General features: G+C 34.8%; 2 protein-coding genes across 4 annotated transcripts in view; one reads left to right on the top strand and one right to left on the bottom strand.

Moving 5' to 3' along the window:
• Positions 1-14,429, bottom strand: part of LRRC40 (leucine rich repeat containing 40) — a 52,863-nt gene extending 38,434 nt beyond the window's left edge. Inside the window, exons 1-2 of the mRNA XM_035018282.1 lie at positions 14,236-14,429; positions 964-1,145 (exon numbers count right to left, since the gene is read on the bottom strand). Of these exons, the coding sequence (XP_034874173.1) occupies positions 964-1,145; positions 14,236-14,386 (333 nt within the window). The 5' untranslated portion in view covers positions 14,387-14,429. The remainder of the gene's footprint in view (positions 1-963; positions 1,146-14,235) is intronic.
• Positions 14,430-14,536: 107 nt separating this feature from the next.
• Positions 14,537-16,438, top strand: part of SRSF11 (serine and arginine rich splicing factor 11) — a 42,580-nt gene continuing 40,678 nt past the window's right edge. Inside the window, exon 1 of one of the 3 annotated variants that reach the window (XM_035018286.1) lies at positions 14,537-14,625. The gene's annotated coding sequence lies outside the window, so the exon portion shown is untranslated. The remainder of the gene's footprint in view (positions 14,626-16,438) is intronic. The other 2 variants (XM_035018287.1, XM_035018283.1) reach the window with 2 other exon arrangements.

Raw genomic sequence — 16,438 nt, 5'->3', positions numbered from 1 at the left:
TACTTGGAGTATTGTTAATTTGTTCTATGTATAGAAGCAGAAAAGGAGTTTGAAGTTGACTAAGCTCCTGTTCAAAAGTCATGAAGTGGTAAGTCATCAATTTTAAATATTACAATTAAAAAAAATAACCTTACCTCATTCAGTGAAATTTCAATCTCAAATGAGAGATGAGAGGGTTAGAAACTAATAGCACTTGATGGTATAATTTATGTCAACATATACAAAAAATGAAAACAAGAAAGAGGAGGAGGACCTCTACTATGTTCTCATATTATTTTCAAGATATATGGAACCTTAGATTCAATCCATTCATTTTGCAAATGAGGAAAATAAAAACTTCTCTAGAAATTTGACCAGATTCAACACTTTCAGACATGAATTGGAAGATTTCTGATGTTCCTAAGTAAAGTACATCAAAACTCCACAGATTGCGAAATAAACTACTCATGCTTTACAATATGACGTGGCAACGAGACTAAAAAATAGTCCTTGAATAAACACACAAGAAGTTCAATAATTTAAGTCAGTACTGAAGTTTAAAAAAAAAAGTAATTCCAAGTACTGCTTTAATGTCTAGGTTGATGAAGAGAAAAATAACAGCAATAAAAGGAAAAAGATGAGCAACAGCAACCACTTGTTAAATATGGATTCTGTTTACATGCAATAATGCATTAAATTCTAAGAACAATTTTTAAAAATAGGTAGTAGTGTCAGTCCTGGTTTATAGATGTGGAAACTGAGGTACAATGAAGTAACTTTCCTGAGGTCACACAGCTATCAAGTGACGCAGTCACAATTGGAAGCCTTATGTTCTGTAAGTGCACTCTTAACCATCATGCTATGCCTATCAATAATTTATTCTTCCTTATGTTCTACCAATTAAACATGTGTTTTCTGCTTATCAAAGCCTAAATTTACCTTCAGAGTCTCCTTAACAACCCATATTGATACCAGTCAACTTACATCAAGAACAGTGAGTGCAGGCAGGAGTCGTAGGTCATCTGTAAGTGACTTAAGTTTATTGTTGGATATGATTAGTTTGGTCAAATCCGTCTGCTCCCACCATCGCTCAGTAGCACTGAATGAAAGATTCTGATTAGCTTCCTCAGGAATATCCACATTTATTCTCCAGACACACTGAGGTACTATTTCCATCACCACCACACCAAAAAGAAAGAAAACAAGAAGTGAAATACTAAGTGACATACTTTTATAATAGCCATTCAGTTTATCTATTGAAAAGCATTTTCTGAAACATTAAAAACTTTTTAAAAATTCAAAGAGCAATAAATTACAACTAAAGTTGATTTTGTTCAAAAACAGAATGTGATATGTATTTTATATATTAAATCTTACTTTTATTTTCTTTTTTTTTAAGACTTTATTTGTCAGACAGAGAGAGAGAAAGAGCACAAGCAGGGGAGGGGCAGGTAGAGGGAGAGGGAGAAGCAGGCTCCCCACTGAGCAAGGAGCCTGATGCGGGACTTGATCCCAGGACCCTGGGATCATGACCTGAGCTGAAGGCAGACGCTTAACCATCTGAGCCACCCAGGTGCCCCTTACTTTTATTTTCATTCAACTATATTTACTATACCCATACTCTGCACAGCACATTGTAGTAGATATATAAGACAATAAAGAAGGGACTTTATCATTATGCTAATACAATAAAAGCATGAAAATCAACATTTACAAGGTGATGTCCTAAGTTTTATAACAGGAGTATATGCTGTCTGAGAAAGCACTAGTAATAATAATATCTAATAATAATAGCTAACATTTACAAATATCAGGCAATTTTCTAACATACTCATTTAAACCTCATAATAACTCTGAGGTAGGTGCTATTACTATTCTCATTTATAGATAAGAAAAATGGGACACAGAATGTATTATTTACCTAGGGCTATTAGCTAGTAGGTAGCAGAAATGGGATTCAAACATGTGCACAGCTATATTGTCTTGACTCTCAGTGGACATTTGGAAGGCATAACTAATTCTGGTAGCTGCTATTTTACCTAACATACAATTTTATTTCTTACTCCATCACACAATATTGTGTGAATTCTACTGCAGCAAATACAGTAACCTCTTAAACACAGCAAATAAGACCATATAAATTGAACAGGGAAGAGTCCAGTTTCACCACTATAAAATCTGAAACTCCAGAGGGTATTAACTTGCTATAGCGTTGTAGCAAAACTATTTTAGAGTCCTTCATTCCAGGGCACCTGGGTGGCTCAGTCGGTTAAGCGTCTGCCTTCGGCTCAGGTCATGATCCCAAAGTCCTGGGATCGAACCCCACATCAGGCTCCCTGCTCAGTGTGGAGCCTGCTTCCCCCTCTCCCTCAGCCTGCCCCCCCAACCCCTCATGTGCTCTCCCTCTCTCAAATAAATAAAATCTTAAAAAAAAAAAGTCCTTCATTCCTTCATAAAAGGACTACATAGTAGTATGATCTAGAACTTTCAGCTGTTATTAATCAAGGCAACAACTGGTTATATCCTGCAGTCATTGACTAAGATGTCAGAATGAGACTAAATGGAAAGCTGTGGTCCAAGTTTCAAATTCAGCACATTGAAGTATAATTCAGGATTACTAATCTGATATAATGGTTTTATAGTAGCAAAGCAAAGCTCCTGAAATCCATGAGACTTACACTCCTTCAAAAAAATGGGGTATCTATATTCATATTAGAATGAATGAAAAGATCCCTTTCCTACCCCTTCTCTCTGGTTAGGTAGCCTCTTCTTTATACTTCTACAATGAATCCAGATAATATGAATATTATAGAATATAAGTCCATTCATGTTTCTGTTTGTGGATAGAGGTTTATTTTTAAAGTAAAGCAAAATAAAAAGAATTCACTCTCCCCAACTTTTTCGAGAGCAAAAGCACCATAAAATGTACCATTATTACTACTATTACTATTACCATTGCTACCATTATTATTATTATTATTTTGGTATATAGGTATGGATGGTTGAGTGGGAATAAGAAATAGAGATCAATTACAGATTAGCATGATAATTTATTGACACCAAAAGAATCCATATAACTGGCGATGTTCATGTATTTGACTAAATATCAATGTTACTCTTGAGAAATTTTTTTTTAAAAGTTACCAACATGCCATCCAGGTTCAGTCACCAACAAAAATTTCCAGAACAAAAAAACAAGGCAAGATGAAACAATACAAAACACACAAAAAGGTACAGAAGAAACTATGTGATACGCACAACTCTACTCCTAAGAAAATATATAGAGCATTTGTGCATCTATTTTTCTCTGATACCTATGTATCGGTACATGAGGATGATTATAATTAAAAAGCAATGTAATAACAAATTTTGGTGGGGACGAAGGCAGGGAGCACAAGAAATTCACACAACATAATGAAAATACCTGTTACCCATCAACTATACTAAATCAATGTTACAATTTTATCATTATTTCAGATTTTTTTGTTAGCAAAATTTGTCCTTGTGGGAACTATCAAGGAATGGATAACTGTTGATATTATATTGTTACTGAATATGTATCAATTTGCTTTTCCATAAACACTGACATACTGCTCATTCTTTTCCCCATTACAGTTTGTGAGGTATCCCAATTTCTTGAAGAGCTTACAGCTTCAAGATTCATGTCACTTTTCTCTCCCTACCCCAAAACACAAAGAACCACTAAAAGTTATAAAAAGTCCTAATTATTGAGGAATTCTATAGAGCCATCCTAAAATAGCTTACCAATGCATGAAACAATCAGGTAAAGATAAATGTCAATAGGCATATAAATGTGAAAAAAATTACTATGTAGTCAGGTTTATTTATTTATTTATTTGGCTCCACACCCAGTGTGGAGGCCAACATAGGGCTTGAACTTACAACCCTGAGATCAAGACCTGAGCTGAGATCAAGATTTTGACACTTAGCCAACTGAGCCACCCAAGTGCCCCTCATTTGCTTTATGTAAAATTTAAAGTATTATATAAAATGTCAAATATATACATAAATTTAGAGAATAGTATAATGAAGTAACACTCCATGTATCCATCATCCACCTATAACAATTATCAACTCATGTCCAGTCTTGCTTCATAAATAATCTCATTTTATAATAATCTAAGCTACAATCATAAACTAGAAAAAGTACCCAAAGTAAACAAAAGCAAAGAAATAGAGGGGAAATCAATGAAACAGAATAGATAAAAAACAATGAAACCAATACCTGTTCTTTGAAAATTGGAATACCACCTTAGATCCTACAGATGTTAAAAAGATAAGGGAATATTATAAACAACTTTACATCTATAAATTCAACAGCTTAATTAAAATGAACAAATTCCTTGAAAGGGGGAAAAAAAACCACAACAGCAATATAAAACCTGAGTAGCCTTGCATCTATTAAAGAAATTGAATTTGCTATTTTAAATATTCCCATTTAAATATTTAAAACATATTTAAAACATATTTAAAACAAAGAAAACTCCAGGCCCAGATGGCTTCACTGGTGAATTCTAACAGACATCTGGAGTAGAAATGATATTAACTCTACATAGACTCTTTCAGGAAACAGAGGAAAGAGCAATCCCTCACTCATTTTTATAAAGCCAGCATTTGCCTGATACCAAAACCAGACAAAGACATTAAAAGAAAAAAGAAAAAGAAAAAAACTACAAACTCCCTAATGATTATAGGCTCAAAATTCCTTAACAAATTTATTACCTACATATAAAAAAATACATCAGAATCAAGTGGGAATGACATCAAGAATGAAAGACTTTTAACATCTGAAGATCAATGAGATCTATCATATTAACAGAAAAAAAGACACCAATGATTCTCAAGAAATGCAAAAAAAAAAAAAAAAAAGCATCTGACAAAAATAAACAAGAAGAAGCTCTCAAAAACCTAAGTACTGAAGGGAATTCCTTTGACCTAACAGAGGGTTTCTATGAAAACATATAGCTAACATTATACATAATAGTAAAGACTAAGTGCTTTCGCCCATTATCACTACTTCAGAATTTTACTCTGGGTCCTGACCAATGTAGTAAGATAAGGAAAATAAATAAATGGCATTCAGATTGGAAAGGAAAAAGTAAAATCATCTCTATTAGTAGAAAACATGATCATCTATGCAGAAAATCCTAAGGAATCTATAAAAAAATTATATGGAATGTGTTTAGAGATTCCACAGAATTCAAGGTTAATATACAAAAATCAACTGTGCTTCTATGTATTCGCAATCAATAAATGAAAATACTTTTTAAATGCTTAAAGATTTATAAGACACAGCATCTAAAACCATGAAATAGGGCTAAGCTTAACAAATACATGCAAAACCTTTGGTATGAAAATAAAAAATATTGCTGTGAAAATTTAGAGGTCTAGATAAGCAGATAAATATACCACATTACAAACTAATTAAGTTGTCACTTCTCCCCAAGGTGACTTACAGATTCAGCACAATCCTAATCAAAATCTCAGACGGCGTGTCCACAGAAATTAACAAGCTGATTCTAAAATGTATTATCAAAATGCAAAAGAACTAAAATAGATAAAATAACTTTTGAAACAGTAGAAAAAAGTTGTAGAACTTAATGGTACTTGATTTAAAGTCTTACCATAAAACTTGTCAAGACAGTGTATTAGTATAAAGATATATAAATCAATAGAAAAAATGAGTTCAGGAATATTCCATGCAATAATATATTATCAATTATTTTCAACAGAAGTGCCAATTTAATAAGAAATAGTCTTTTCAACAAATGGCACTGGAACTGTAAATTCATGTGGATAAAAAAATGAACCTCCACCTTTACCTTATGACACACCCTAAAATTAACTTAAAATAGATCATAGACTTAAATATGAAAGACAAAACTACAAAACTTCTAAAAGAAAGCAGAGGAGAAAATCTTCACAGCCCCTGGGTGGATAAAATTTCTTAGTACAGAAAAAGTACAAATCCCAAATGAAAAATAATTGATAAATTGGACTTCCTCAAAACTGAAAACTTATGTTTTTCTAAAGAAATTATTAATCCTCAGACCAGGAAAATATATTAGATATCAATAGAGATAGATATCTGAGAAGTACTTCTGTCCCCAAAATATAAAAGTTCTTACAACTTAAATACAAATAGCCCAATTTAAAAATAGACAAAAAATCTGAACACTTGGCAGAAGATATACAAATGGCCAATGAACATTGAAAAAGATGCTCAACATCATGAGTCATTAAGGAAATATAAATAAAATCATAAGGAGGTACTACAATACAAGCACAAGAATGCTAATGTCAAAAAGACTGACAATACAAAGTGTTGGTAGTGATCTGGAGCAAATGAATCTCCCATGTTTACTGGGAGCAAAAAGTAAATTCTTATAAAGTTAAATATACACTTATTACTATATGTCAAGCAATTCTACTCCCAGGTATGTAACTCAACAGGAATGCTAACATATGTCTACACAAAGACTTTACTTGAAAGCTCATGGCAGTTTTATTCATAACAGCCAAAAACTAGAAGCAAATCAAATGTTGATCACAGGTGAATGGATAAACAAATTGAGGTATATACATACAACGGACTATTACTCAACAATAAAAAAAACTACTGATATAAACAACAGGGATGAACCTCAGAAAACATACTAAGCAAGAGAAGCCCAAAACAAAACAAAAATTGCAAATGTATAATTCCGTTTAAATGAAATTCTAGAAGCAGCTAATCTATACTGACAAAAAGCAGATCACCAGTTGTGTGGAATTAGCAGTGGGGGTTGACTGACAAAAAAGGGGCATAAGGGAACTTTTTGAGTGTTGGAAATACTCTGTATTTTTTACTGCGGTAGTGGTTACACAACTGTATGTATGTGTATATATATGTGTGTGTGTGTACATATATATATATCAAAACTCACTGAATGGTACACTTAAAATGGATGCATACATTGTTTATAAATTATACCCCAATAAGGTTAACTCAAAAAAATAAAGATGATGTAATATATCAAGGTAATCTTATGTATGCATATATTCACATATATATCAAATGAATAAACAAATTGAGATACATATATATGCATAAATACACATACATATATACACCTACACACACACATATATATATTTCTCACAAGATGATAATTGTTTCAAACAGTACTACTCGATACAGCTTTCTGCAATGATGGAAATATCCTATATGCTGCACTATTCAATATGGTAGCCACTAGCTGCATACAACACTTAAAATGTGGCTAAAGAACATGATTTTTAATTTTATTTAATTTTGGTTAATTAACATTTAAATAGCCATATGTAACTAGAGGCTTCCATAATGAACAGAATGGCCATTAACGAAGACTGAGAAAAGATTCCTTTGCATGTTTTTTTGGTGCATATTACTTTATCTTCCACTGACAATAGCTAATTATAGAAATGGGGACTACAGATGAGTTGATGGCAGAGAACTGTCTAATTTGGGGAAGATACTTAGAAGTGGGTAAGGGAAGAAACAGAGAAGAAATAAAAAAAAATGTTTAAAATGGTGTTTACATGGAAGGCTAAAAGAATGTGTAGCCAGTAAACTACAGAAGCAACAAACCATGAAATTTAAAAATCTATTTTGATGGTTTTGAACAGTTGCATAGATACAATGATCACCCATAGTATATGATATTTCCTTAAAGTAGAAAATCGTAATCATTCCTATTAAGGTCTATACCCTTGTATATGTAGATTCCATCTGCTAAACGGTTGTAAATATATGAAACTATAATACACCGTATCACATCATGGATGTATCACTGACCAAAGAGTCAGAGAACTAAGTGTTGGTTTAAACTGCGCAACTAATCAAACTGGCCAGTAATCCAACATCTCTGGTTACCAATTTCCTTGTTGATTAAATAAGAGGGCCCCAGAGTAACATAAAAGCTAGGTAGGATGCAGCAGTAGTAATACAAAAAGTCTTCTGCTAGGTGCAGAACAATATTTTAATATCAGCTTATCCTACAAATGCCATTCACTAAACCCTCTACCGAATTATGAGGATTTTACAGGAATAAAGCAGTAAATCCAGCACTATGTAAAAGATCAGGGAAAGCTCATTGATAAACATCCAAATTTCTCCACAGTGGCCCCTTTACATTAAAGAAAGAATCCCATACTGACGATCCACAATACTGCAGTGTCACTTTCAGACTATCTTTAAAGTTTAATAAGAAACAAATACACTCATACACTTATACACACACACACACCACCAGAGTAAAATTAAATAGTTATATAGAAAGCATTAACTCAGTTTCAGCTTGAGATTGACCCAGAGGAATGTATCTTTGCATTTTAGAACACCTGAGTCATTGTTATGTTAGAATGCATGAAGAGAACTGTTCTCTCCTGAAGTCCCATAGGATACTGTAAAAAAAAAAAAAAAAGAAGAAAAAGAAACAATGTTTAACATATAAAAAAGAAAACATTTTTACCAATCACTTTAAGAGAAAAACAAGTTTGAATTTATACTTTAATTTGACGGTACATTCAGCTTTATAGTGAAGATAAGCCTCACTGAAACTGTAATTCCATCCTTCCCAATCTGTACTTTTCCTGTGACAATAACTATGACAGATGGCATTCACTTAACTAACACCCTCTGTCCTCTCCTACTCAAGAAAACATACTAAAATGCAAATGAGTGAACATATTAATATAGGGATAAGTTTAAGTTCTGCACTAATTTATTAAACACATTTGGCAGTGATAGCAACTCGAGCTACACTTTTCAAGAGATTGAAACACTGAAGTTCAGAACTATTTTAACAGACCAAGAAATAGGAATGGCACTTTTAATTAACCATCTAGTTCCTTGTTTCATAACCCAAACAAGCAAACTTCCCTGGATTTCAGTATACTAAAAACTAAATGTTTACCTCAAGATTCTGCTATTATATACAGATTAAAACACTTTCCTCTTGTTTTCATTTCTAAGAATGTTCAAGAATAGCTTATTTGGATGATCCACTCAATAGTTTCTTTCTGGAATTATTTGTTATTAAAATGTGATACTTTGGTTAATTCTTATTAGCTGTTTAGACTATTAAATTCGATTAAGACAACCAGTAGTCAAAATAGAGTTAAGCTAAATAGTAAAGCAGAACACAGTTAATATAGATTTAAGGATGGCTGTTTAAAACTTGGGAAATATATGGTTTATGTTACACTTTTTACTGTGTCATAACAAACTGTACATACTGAAAAATGCAAATTCTCAGTACCTTTAAACAGAAGGCATGACATCGTGAGGCCTAGAAGCCCTAAACCTATTTACTTAATTCCACAAATGGAAACTAACCAAACTGCTCTCTTCAAAATAAGGATACCCTTATACCCATATTTCCCTTTCAAATAATGGTTTCCAAATAAATTTAATTGGTTTGTTTAGTAAAGTATCCACTTACCAATTCTCCTGTCAGTTCAACAATGTGGTTTCCTTTAAAATTCACAGCATTCTTTTTGTTCCAAACTCTGGTACCTTTTACTTTCATTCAGTTTCTGATGTATCACCCAAAAACATTTTCTACACTACTATTCTACCAATGTCACGTAACCACAAGGCAACAATCAATACCTCCTTTTCAACTCCATCTTTCTTTTATCTGATCCAGTGAAAAAGCTGCAATATCCATACTAAATCAAACAATGATATATTTTTGTGTACTTGTTCAGAAAAAGAGCTGTCATTCAAAAATTTCCAGAATATTTCTAATATTCTTCTTTGAAGTTGGTTATTAACAGTTATTTTGTTTCAGCACGCCTTTGTCAGTTTATAGAACTGACACTCAAGAATGGTAACTTTAAAACTGCCAACAATATTCAAATGTTTAAGTAAATTATAGTAGTCATAAGATGAAATATTATAGTCATTAAAAATAATCAGATTATTCAAGTGACACCAAAAAATGTCCAAACAGAAGTACAGCAGGACTCAGTACAATTCTAAATTTGCTTAAAATCAAAAACACAAGGCAAATTATACATCGTATTCACACAAAAAAACTTTAGAAGAAAAACCTTCAAAATATCAACAGTGACTAACCCTGAATGATTATTTTCCCTTTTTATGCTTTCTATGGATTATACTTTTTCTATAATAGACACAATGCTTTTATAAAGAAGAAAATGATAAATGGGTATTTTCATAAAAGAACTATGGCCTATCAAAAGAAAGGGTACTAAAAGCCATCAAGAGTACTCATTTCAGTTACAGGTAGAAATTAAGGTGTACTGGGTACCAGTTAACACCCTATTAGGGTAATAAAATGCCTCACTGCTCTTAGAGCTTCCACTAAGAAGAATCAATTCAAGAAGGCCACCATCTAAGAGAAAGAATAAACAGAATTTTAACTGCTTTGGGTTATATACATCAAAATGAAAGGCTAGGTTCTATTTTTCCAATATAGAAATAATGGACATGAGCAATTTTAAATTGCTGCATAAATATGGAGGGAAGAAAGACCTGGAGTACAACACAAAAATTTGTTATTTGTTCAATAAGTGCAATTCTTAATAAATAAATTTGAATAAAACATATTAAAATGCCTATGTGACTATAAATTGTTTGAAGTGTTAATTTGCTTCTTCACAATATCTGGAAGAACCACAGATAGCAGATATATAACAAATGCAATTTAAATAAGTGTCTGTAACTCCCCACAGCATTCAAACACTTTCATATTTATTATCTCATATCTTTCATATAAAATATCTCATGATATCTCATACATATTGATAGCAATCAGAAAGCCATGTTTGATAATCGCTTTTGAACATAATTCATAATTTTAGGTAATAACATTTGGAGATAATAAAAATAATAAAAATAATGTCTTTTTTATTTTTATTTATTTATTTGGAGATAGAGAGAAAAAGGGGGGTGGGGGCTTGGGGAGAGGGCAGAGGGAGAGGGAGAATGAGAATCTTAAGCAAGCTCCACGCCCAGTGTGGAGCCCGACATAGGGCTCGATCTTAGGACCCTGAGATCATGACTTGATCCGACATTAAGGGTTGGATGCTTAACCAACTGAACCACCCAGGCACCCCAAGAAGACTTTTTAAAAAATGAGTATATTTTAAAAAGTATAACAGTAAAAGGGACAAGATAGTACAAGTTTATCAGAAAATAGTAATCATTTTTCTACAACTAACTTATGTCAAAAAACAAAACCACTTATGTAGCCTTCATCTATATGTCATATAACACAGACTTTAAAAAATCCTAACAGGACATTAGCCTTTTATGTATCACTTATTCATTGAACCCTAACTTACTGAACAGAGACATGCAACATGAAAAGGCAAAGGACAACCATGCTCAACAGTAAGAAAACAAACAACCCAATTAAAAAATGGACAAAAGATCTGAAAAGGCACTACACCAAAGAAGATATACAGATGGCAAACTAGCTTATGAAAAGATGTTCCACATCATATGTCATTAGGGAATAGGAAACTAAAACAACATTGAGACAGGACTACATACTTAATAGAATGGCTAAACTCCAAAAACTTGATAATACCAAATAGCAGCAAGGAAGTAGAAGAGGAACTTTCATTCATTGCTGTTGAGAATGCAAAATGCTACCTCCATTCTGGAAGACAGTCTGGCAATTTCCTACAAAGCTAAGCGTAGTCTTACCATGTGATCTAGCAATGGCACTCTAAGTTTACACCCAATTAGTTGAAAATTTACGTCCACACAAAAACCTGAGCACAAATAGCAGCTTCATTCATAACTGCCAATAACTGGAAGCAACAAAAATGTCCTTCAAAAAGTAAATGGATAAAATGGCACATCCATACCATAGAGTAATATCCAGTGATAAAAAGAAATGAATTATCAAGCCACAAAAAGACATGGAAGGACCTTAAATGCATACTGCTTAGTGAAAAAAGCCAGTCTGAAAAAGCTACTTATTGTATAATTCCAATTATATGATATTTGGGGAAAGGCAAAACTACAGGAGCAGAAAGAATGGTGGCTGCCAGGCTTGCCAGAATGAACAGGTAGAGCCCAGAGGATTTTTAGGGCAGTAAAACTGTTCTATATGATACCATAATGGTGGATACAGGACGTTATGCATTTGTCAAAACTCACAGAACTATACAATACTAAGAGTGAACAGTAAAGTGAACTATGGATTTTAATTAATAATAATGTATCAATATTAGTTCATCAACTGTAACAAGTACACTAACATTAATGTAAGATGTTAATAAAGGGAAACCAACAGCTGGGGTAAGGGTGTATATGGGAACTCTGTACTATCTGTTCAATTTTCTGGAAACCTAAAACTATTCTAAAGAGACTTGTTCTACAATCTAAAAGACTGTTTTAAAAGATTAGTTGTTTGGGGAGAAGAATTTTTCATTACTGTCGTTGTTAAAGTATAGGATTCTGAGAAAAGATGGGAGGGCCTTGTAAATACTTAAGGGCAAGATTTCAAAAGGTTTTTGTATGTTGCACTAAGAACTTTATACTGAATCTTATGATGTATGGGGAGTCATTAAATGTGAGTGACATAATAAGATCCAGGTTTTAGAAAGATAACTCTTGGTAAGGACACTGTTTTAGAGTGTGAGACTTAAGAAATCCAGGAAAGCATTTAGGAAGCTATTACAATGTTAACAGTGATAGCAACAAAAATGATAATTTTTACTGTGTCCTTTTTATTACCAAGGACTTTGTGTGTATTATCTCAATTAAATCTTAGTAGGCCCTATTATCACTACACATTATAAATGAGAAAATAAGGTACAGTGAGATTAACCATCTCAAAGTTACATGAGCAAAGATGTGCAGATAAGGAGCATGGCTCCACGAGGGGCTATACATGTTTCAGAATTACAGTGGTTTGGGTGTCAAAGTTTGAACGACAAGAGATGTTGAAGGCTATAGCTAGATAAACACATTCTACATTATGATAACAAGGATTTCTTTTTGATTTATAAGGTACAAATACCATGTGCTTCTCCCATTTATATTTTTCTCCTCTATGAAAAACTCATTCAACATAATTTATTGAGTACCTAGTATGTGCCAGGTATTGTGGTAAGCTCTGTTTACACAGTAATAACCTAAACAGTCCTGATCATGTCATCATGGAGTTAAGAGTCAAAATTCATTTGCTCCCTTAAACTTTAATAGACAAAATCATCTGGGTCCAATCAAAAAGTACGTTCCAGTACACCACTTAGTATTCAGAAATATTCATTCATTCGCTTATTCCTTCCACAAACATTTAATAAGAATCTATTATGAACCAAGCACTGTTTGGGTTGTTTGTGAGACAACAGTGAATAACACAAAGCTCCTTGATTTCATGAAACTAACATTCTAGTGGGAGAGCAGGGAAGACAGTAAACAAATACATAATATAAATTCTGATAGTGATAAATGTTATTAAAAAAATTAAACAGGTAAAAAAAAAACCATAGTGTTAGCAATGGTATTTATTGATTAGGGTAGTTAGGAAGGGCCTGTATGAGGTGTGACCTTTGAGCAGAGTCCTACAGGAAGCAAAAAGCCCTAGTCAGGTATCAAGGAGAATGTTCCAGCCTCTGAGAAAAACAAATGTGTATGTACATCTGTAGTTTTAAAATATTTATGTTTCCACTGATTAAAAGCTTTTCCAGATAGAGCAGAGATTTTATGTCATATACCCTTTCATTTGTTCTGAAAGTATTTGCTTGGTCTACTCTATATAGGACACAATAAAAAAGCAATCATTGTAAGGAAAATGGAAGGTTTCAATCCCAGATAGCCTAAAACCTGAATATAAGTAGAGAGAAACATTACAGGAAGAATGCTATATTCTCTCTCCCCAATCCCTCCCTTACACAAGAGACAATCACAAGAGCATTTGGCTATTATTCATTCACGGTATCCAGAGAGGTGCCTGTTGATCCTTATTAGGTTTTTGAGGATGGTCTCAAATTCACTTTGTGTGGCATCTATCTTGATCCTCAATTTAAGAAATGTGCTCAGAAAAGTAGGAACCGAACGTGCCAGACCGAACCAGTGGGAATGTGATGGGTGCCTGAATTAGAGCCCCGGGGTCCTGGTTGGGAGACTGTGGCAAAGATGGTCAAAAAAAGCAGGCCAAGGAAAGGGAGCCTGCCAGGGGCAAGTGCTTCCTAATAGCACAATCTGGTCGTACCTCCGGATCTTACCTTCACTGAGATTCCGACCCGAAAGGTTTAACTGGCCGCTCTTCCTCGCTGCCTTTAACAGCCCCTGCGGTACTGAAGCACCGAAGTCTCTCCTCTCAGCTCTGAAACCCACTCGGGCGTCCCGCTCCGCCACTCCCTTCAGGCGCGACATGTTCAAACCCTTTAGTCCAGAACCGGAGCTCGGCGCGTGACGTTTAAAGGTGGCGCCGGCAAGCTACCCCGCCCCTGCCGTGAGCGCGCGCTCCGTGCGCGGCGCTCGTGGCCTGGCGACGGGCCTTCGCTCTCCGCGGCGCGGCCCCGATGTCGTCACCGCCAGAGCCTGGGCTGGAGGGTAGAGGAGCCCTTCCCGTTGCCGGTGCCGGCCTTGTGTCTTGCAATTACTTCGCTCAAGTAAGTGCGTTTAACGGGCTGAAGAGGGGCTTTAAGGGTTTATTGTTTGTACTGTTCCTGCGACTCCAGCCTTCTCTCCTGTGCTCGCGCCTTGGCGGGGGTGTCAGGGAAGGATAACCTCTCTCCTCGCCTGGCCTGAACGTGGGCCTTGACTAAAACTTGAGACCTGGGCGCGGTCTGCAGCCTCTCTGGACCCTAGTGTGTGTTTGTCGTTTGTGGTGGTGGCGCAGGACCTTCGTCCGGCGTAACAAGTAGAACAGATTTCTGTTCTTCGCGCGTATACCCGGACTCCTAGAATTAGAGCACCTTGCCTGCTGTTGTGTTTAGTTTATGGTCCAGAATAGGAGGTGGTGTGAAATGGAAGGGCTGGCATCAGAGGAGAAAAAAGAAAGCTTAACGATAAATGTTCTCTCCACTGGACAGCGTACAGAGACAAGTGGAGACGCAAACTTTAGTGTAGCGAAGACAGCTTGGACTTTGAAGCCCAGGAGATGTGAGTTCGAATCCCAGCTGCTTCTGTATCTTACCAGCCGTGTAACTAACTAGGCAGTTTATTTGCCCGTTTTTAAAGCTTACTTCTTTTTAGTGAAATTAGGAATAATTCCTATCTCATTCGGTTTGTTTGTTTGTTTGTTTGTTTGTTTAAATAAGTGAAGATAGAGCTTTAACTATTGAGTGCTTGGTGAGGAAAGGGACTCCAGGGTAGAAAATGAAAATTTTGTCCGATACGTCGGTTTTCCTGGGTAGTTAGTTTCTGTCTGAAATGTACACCTGTATTGATTCATTCGACAAATAATTAGGAATTCATCATCTTCAGTACTGTGCTGGGTGCTAGACTTTTCTTTTGCCCGAAGTGATTTTGTTTTAAAAGGCATATACCGGGAAATATCCTCCTAACCCTCTATTAACTTGGGGATCTGTAGGATGTTTGAAAGGTAGGATGACGGCCCACTGACAGATTCTGCAGCACGGAGTTTTGCCTGAGTGCAGGTTCTTGCTACCTGTAAAATTCGGTTTTTAACCCTCTCTCACTTTTACTTCTTGGTTCTTTAGAGTTCTTTACGCTAAAAGTGAATAGCAGAAAAGTACCAGTAGTTAAACTACCAAGCAAGAAGAGTGTTTTAGTGCAAGGACCCTAGTTTTTGCAAGGTCACTAATGAGCCTCCTCCCCACCCCAAGTTTATCTTGACAGTAATGATTATTTCCACCTTACTGAGGGGTAAGTGCCAGGCTCAAGTGCTAATAATACCTGCTTTGCTATCTCTTATTCAGCGCAATAACCAATTTTGCAGGTGAAGAAATTGAGGCTGAAAGGGATTAAGGAACTTGTTGAATGAAGGTCACAAGTTTCTGTAAGTGGTATAGCCAAGAATATGAACCTAAGTCTCTCTCCGAAGTCGTTCTTGTTAATCATTATGATTTGCCTAGTGGCTTTTATTTCATCATTTTCAACGACTTTATCCTAGAACCATTTTAAGGGACACTTCAATTATGTTTTAAAAAGAGGGTTTTGTCTTTTTTTTAATTAGGGAAAAAAACTTTTCCTCTTTTGTAGCATGTAACAGCCTACCTTTGGAGGATGAATTGCTCAAGTATTAAAGTTTACAGTAGCTACCACTGCCCCATCAAAGATGCCTTTTTTAGTTCAATATTTTTTAAAATAACAGCAAGGTATAATATTTTCATTTATTGTGCTTCTACTTGAAGTTAAATATTTCGTTATTGACGCTTAATTATAGTAAACATTGCTGCATTTTGTAAAAGAGAAGCATAATTCTGTTTAATGGCAAACTAATTCTGAAAATCCAAGTGA

This window comes from Mirounga leonina, unplaced genomic scaffold (genome assembly GCF_011800145.1).
Source record: "Mirounga leonina isolate KUSES-001 unplaced genomic scaffold, KU_Mleo_1.0 Mir_173, whole genome shotgun sequence".
Lineage (NCBI taxonomy): Eukaryota > Metazoa > Chordata > Mammalia > Carnivora > Phocidae > Mirounga > Mirounga leonina.
Note: the sequence above shows the minus strand (reverse complement) of the source record. Positions and strands in the feature narration are given on the sequence as shown.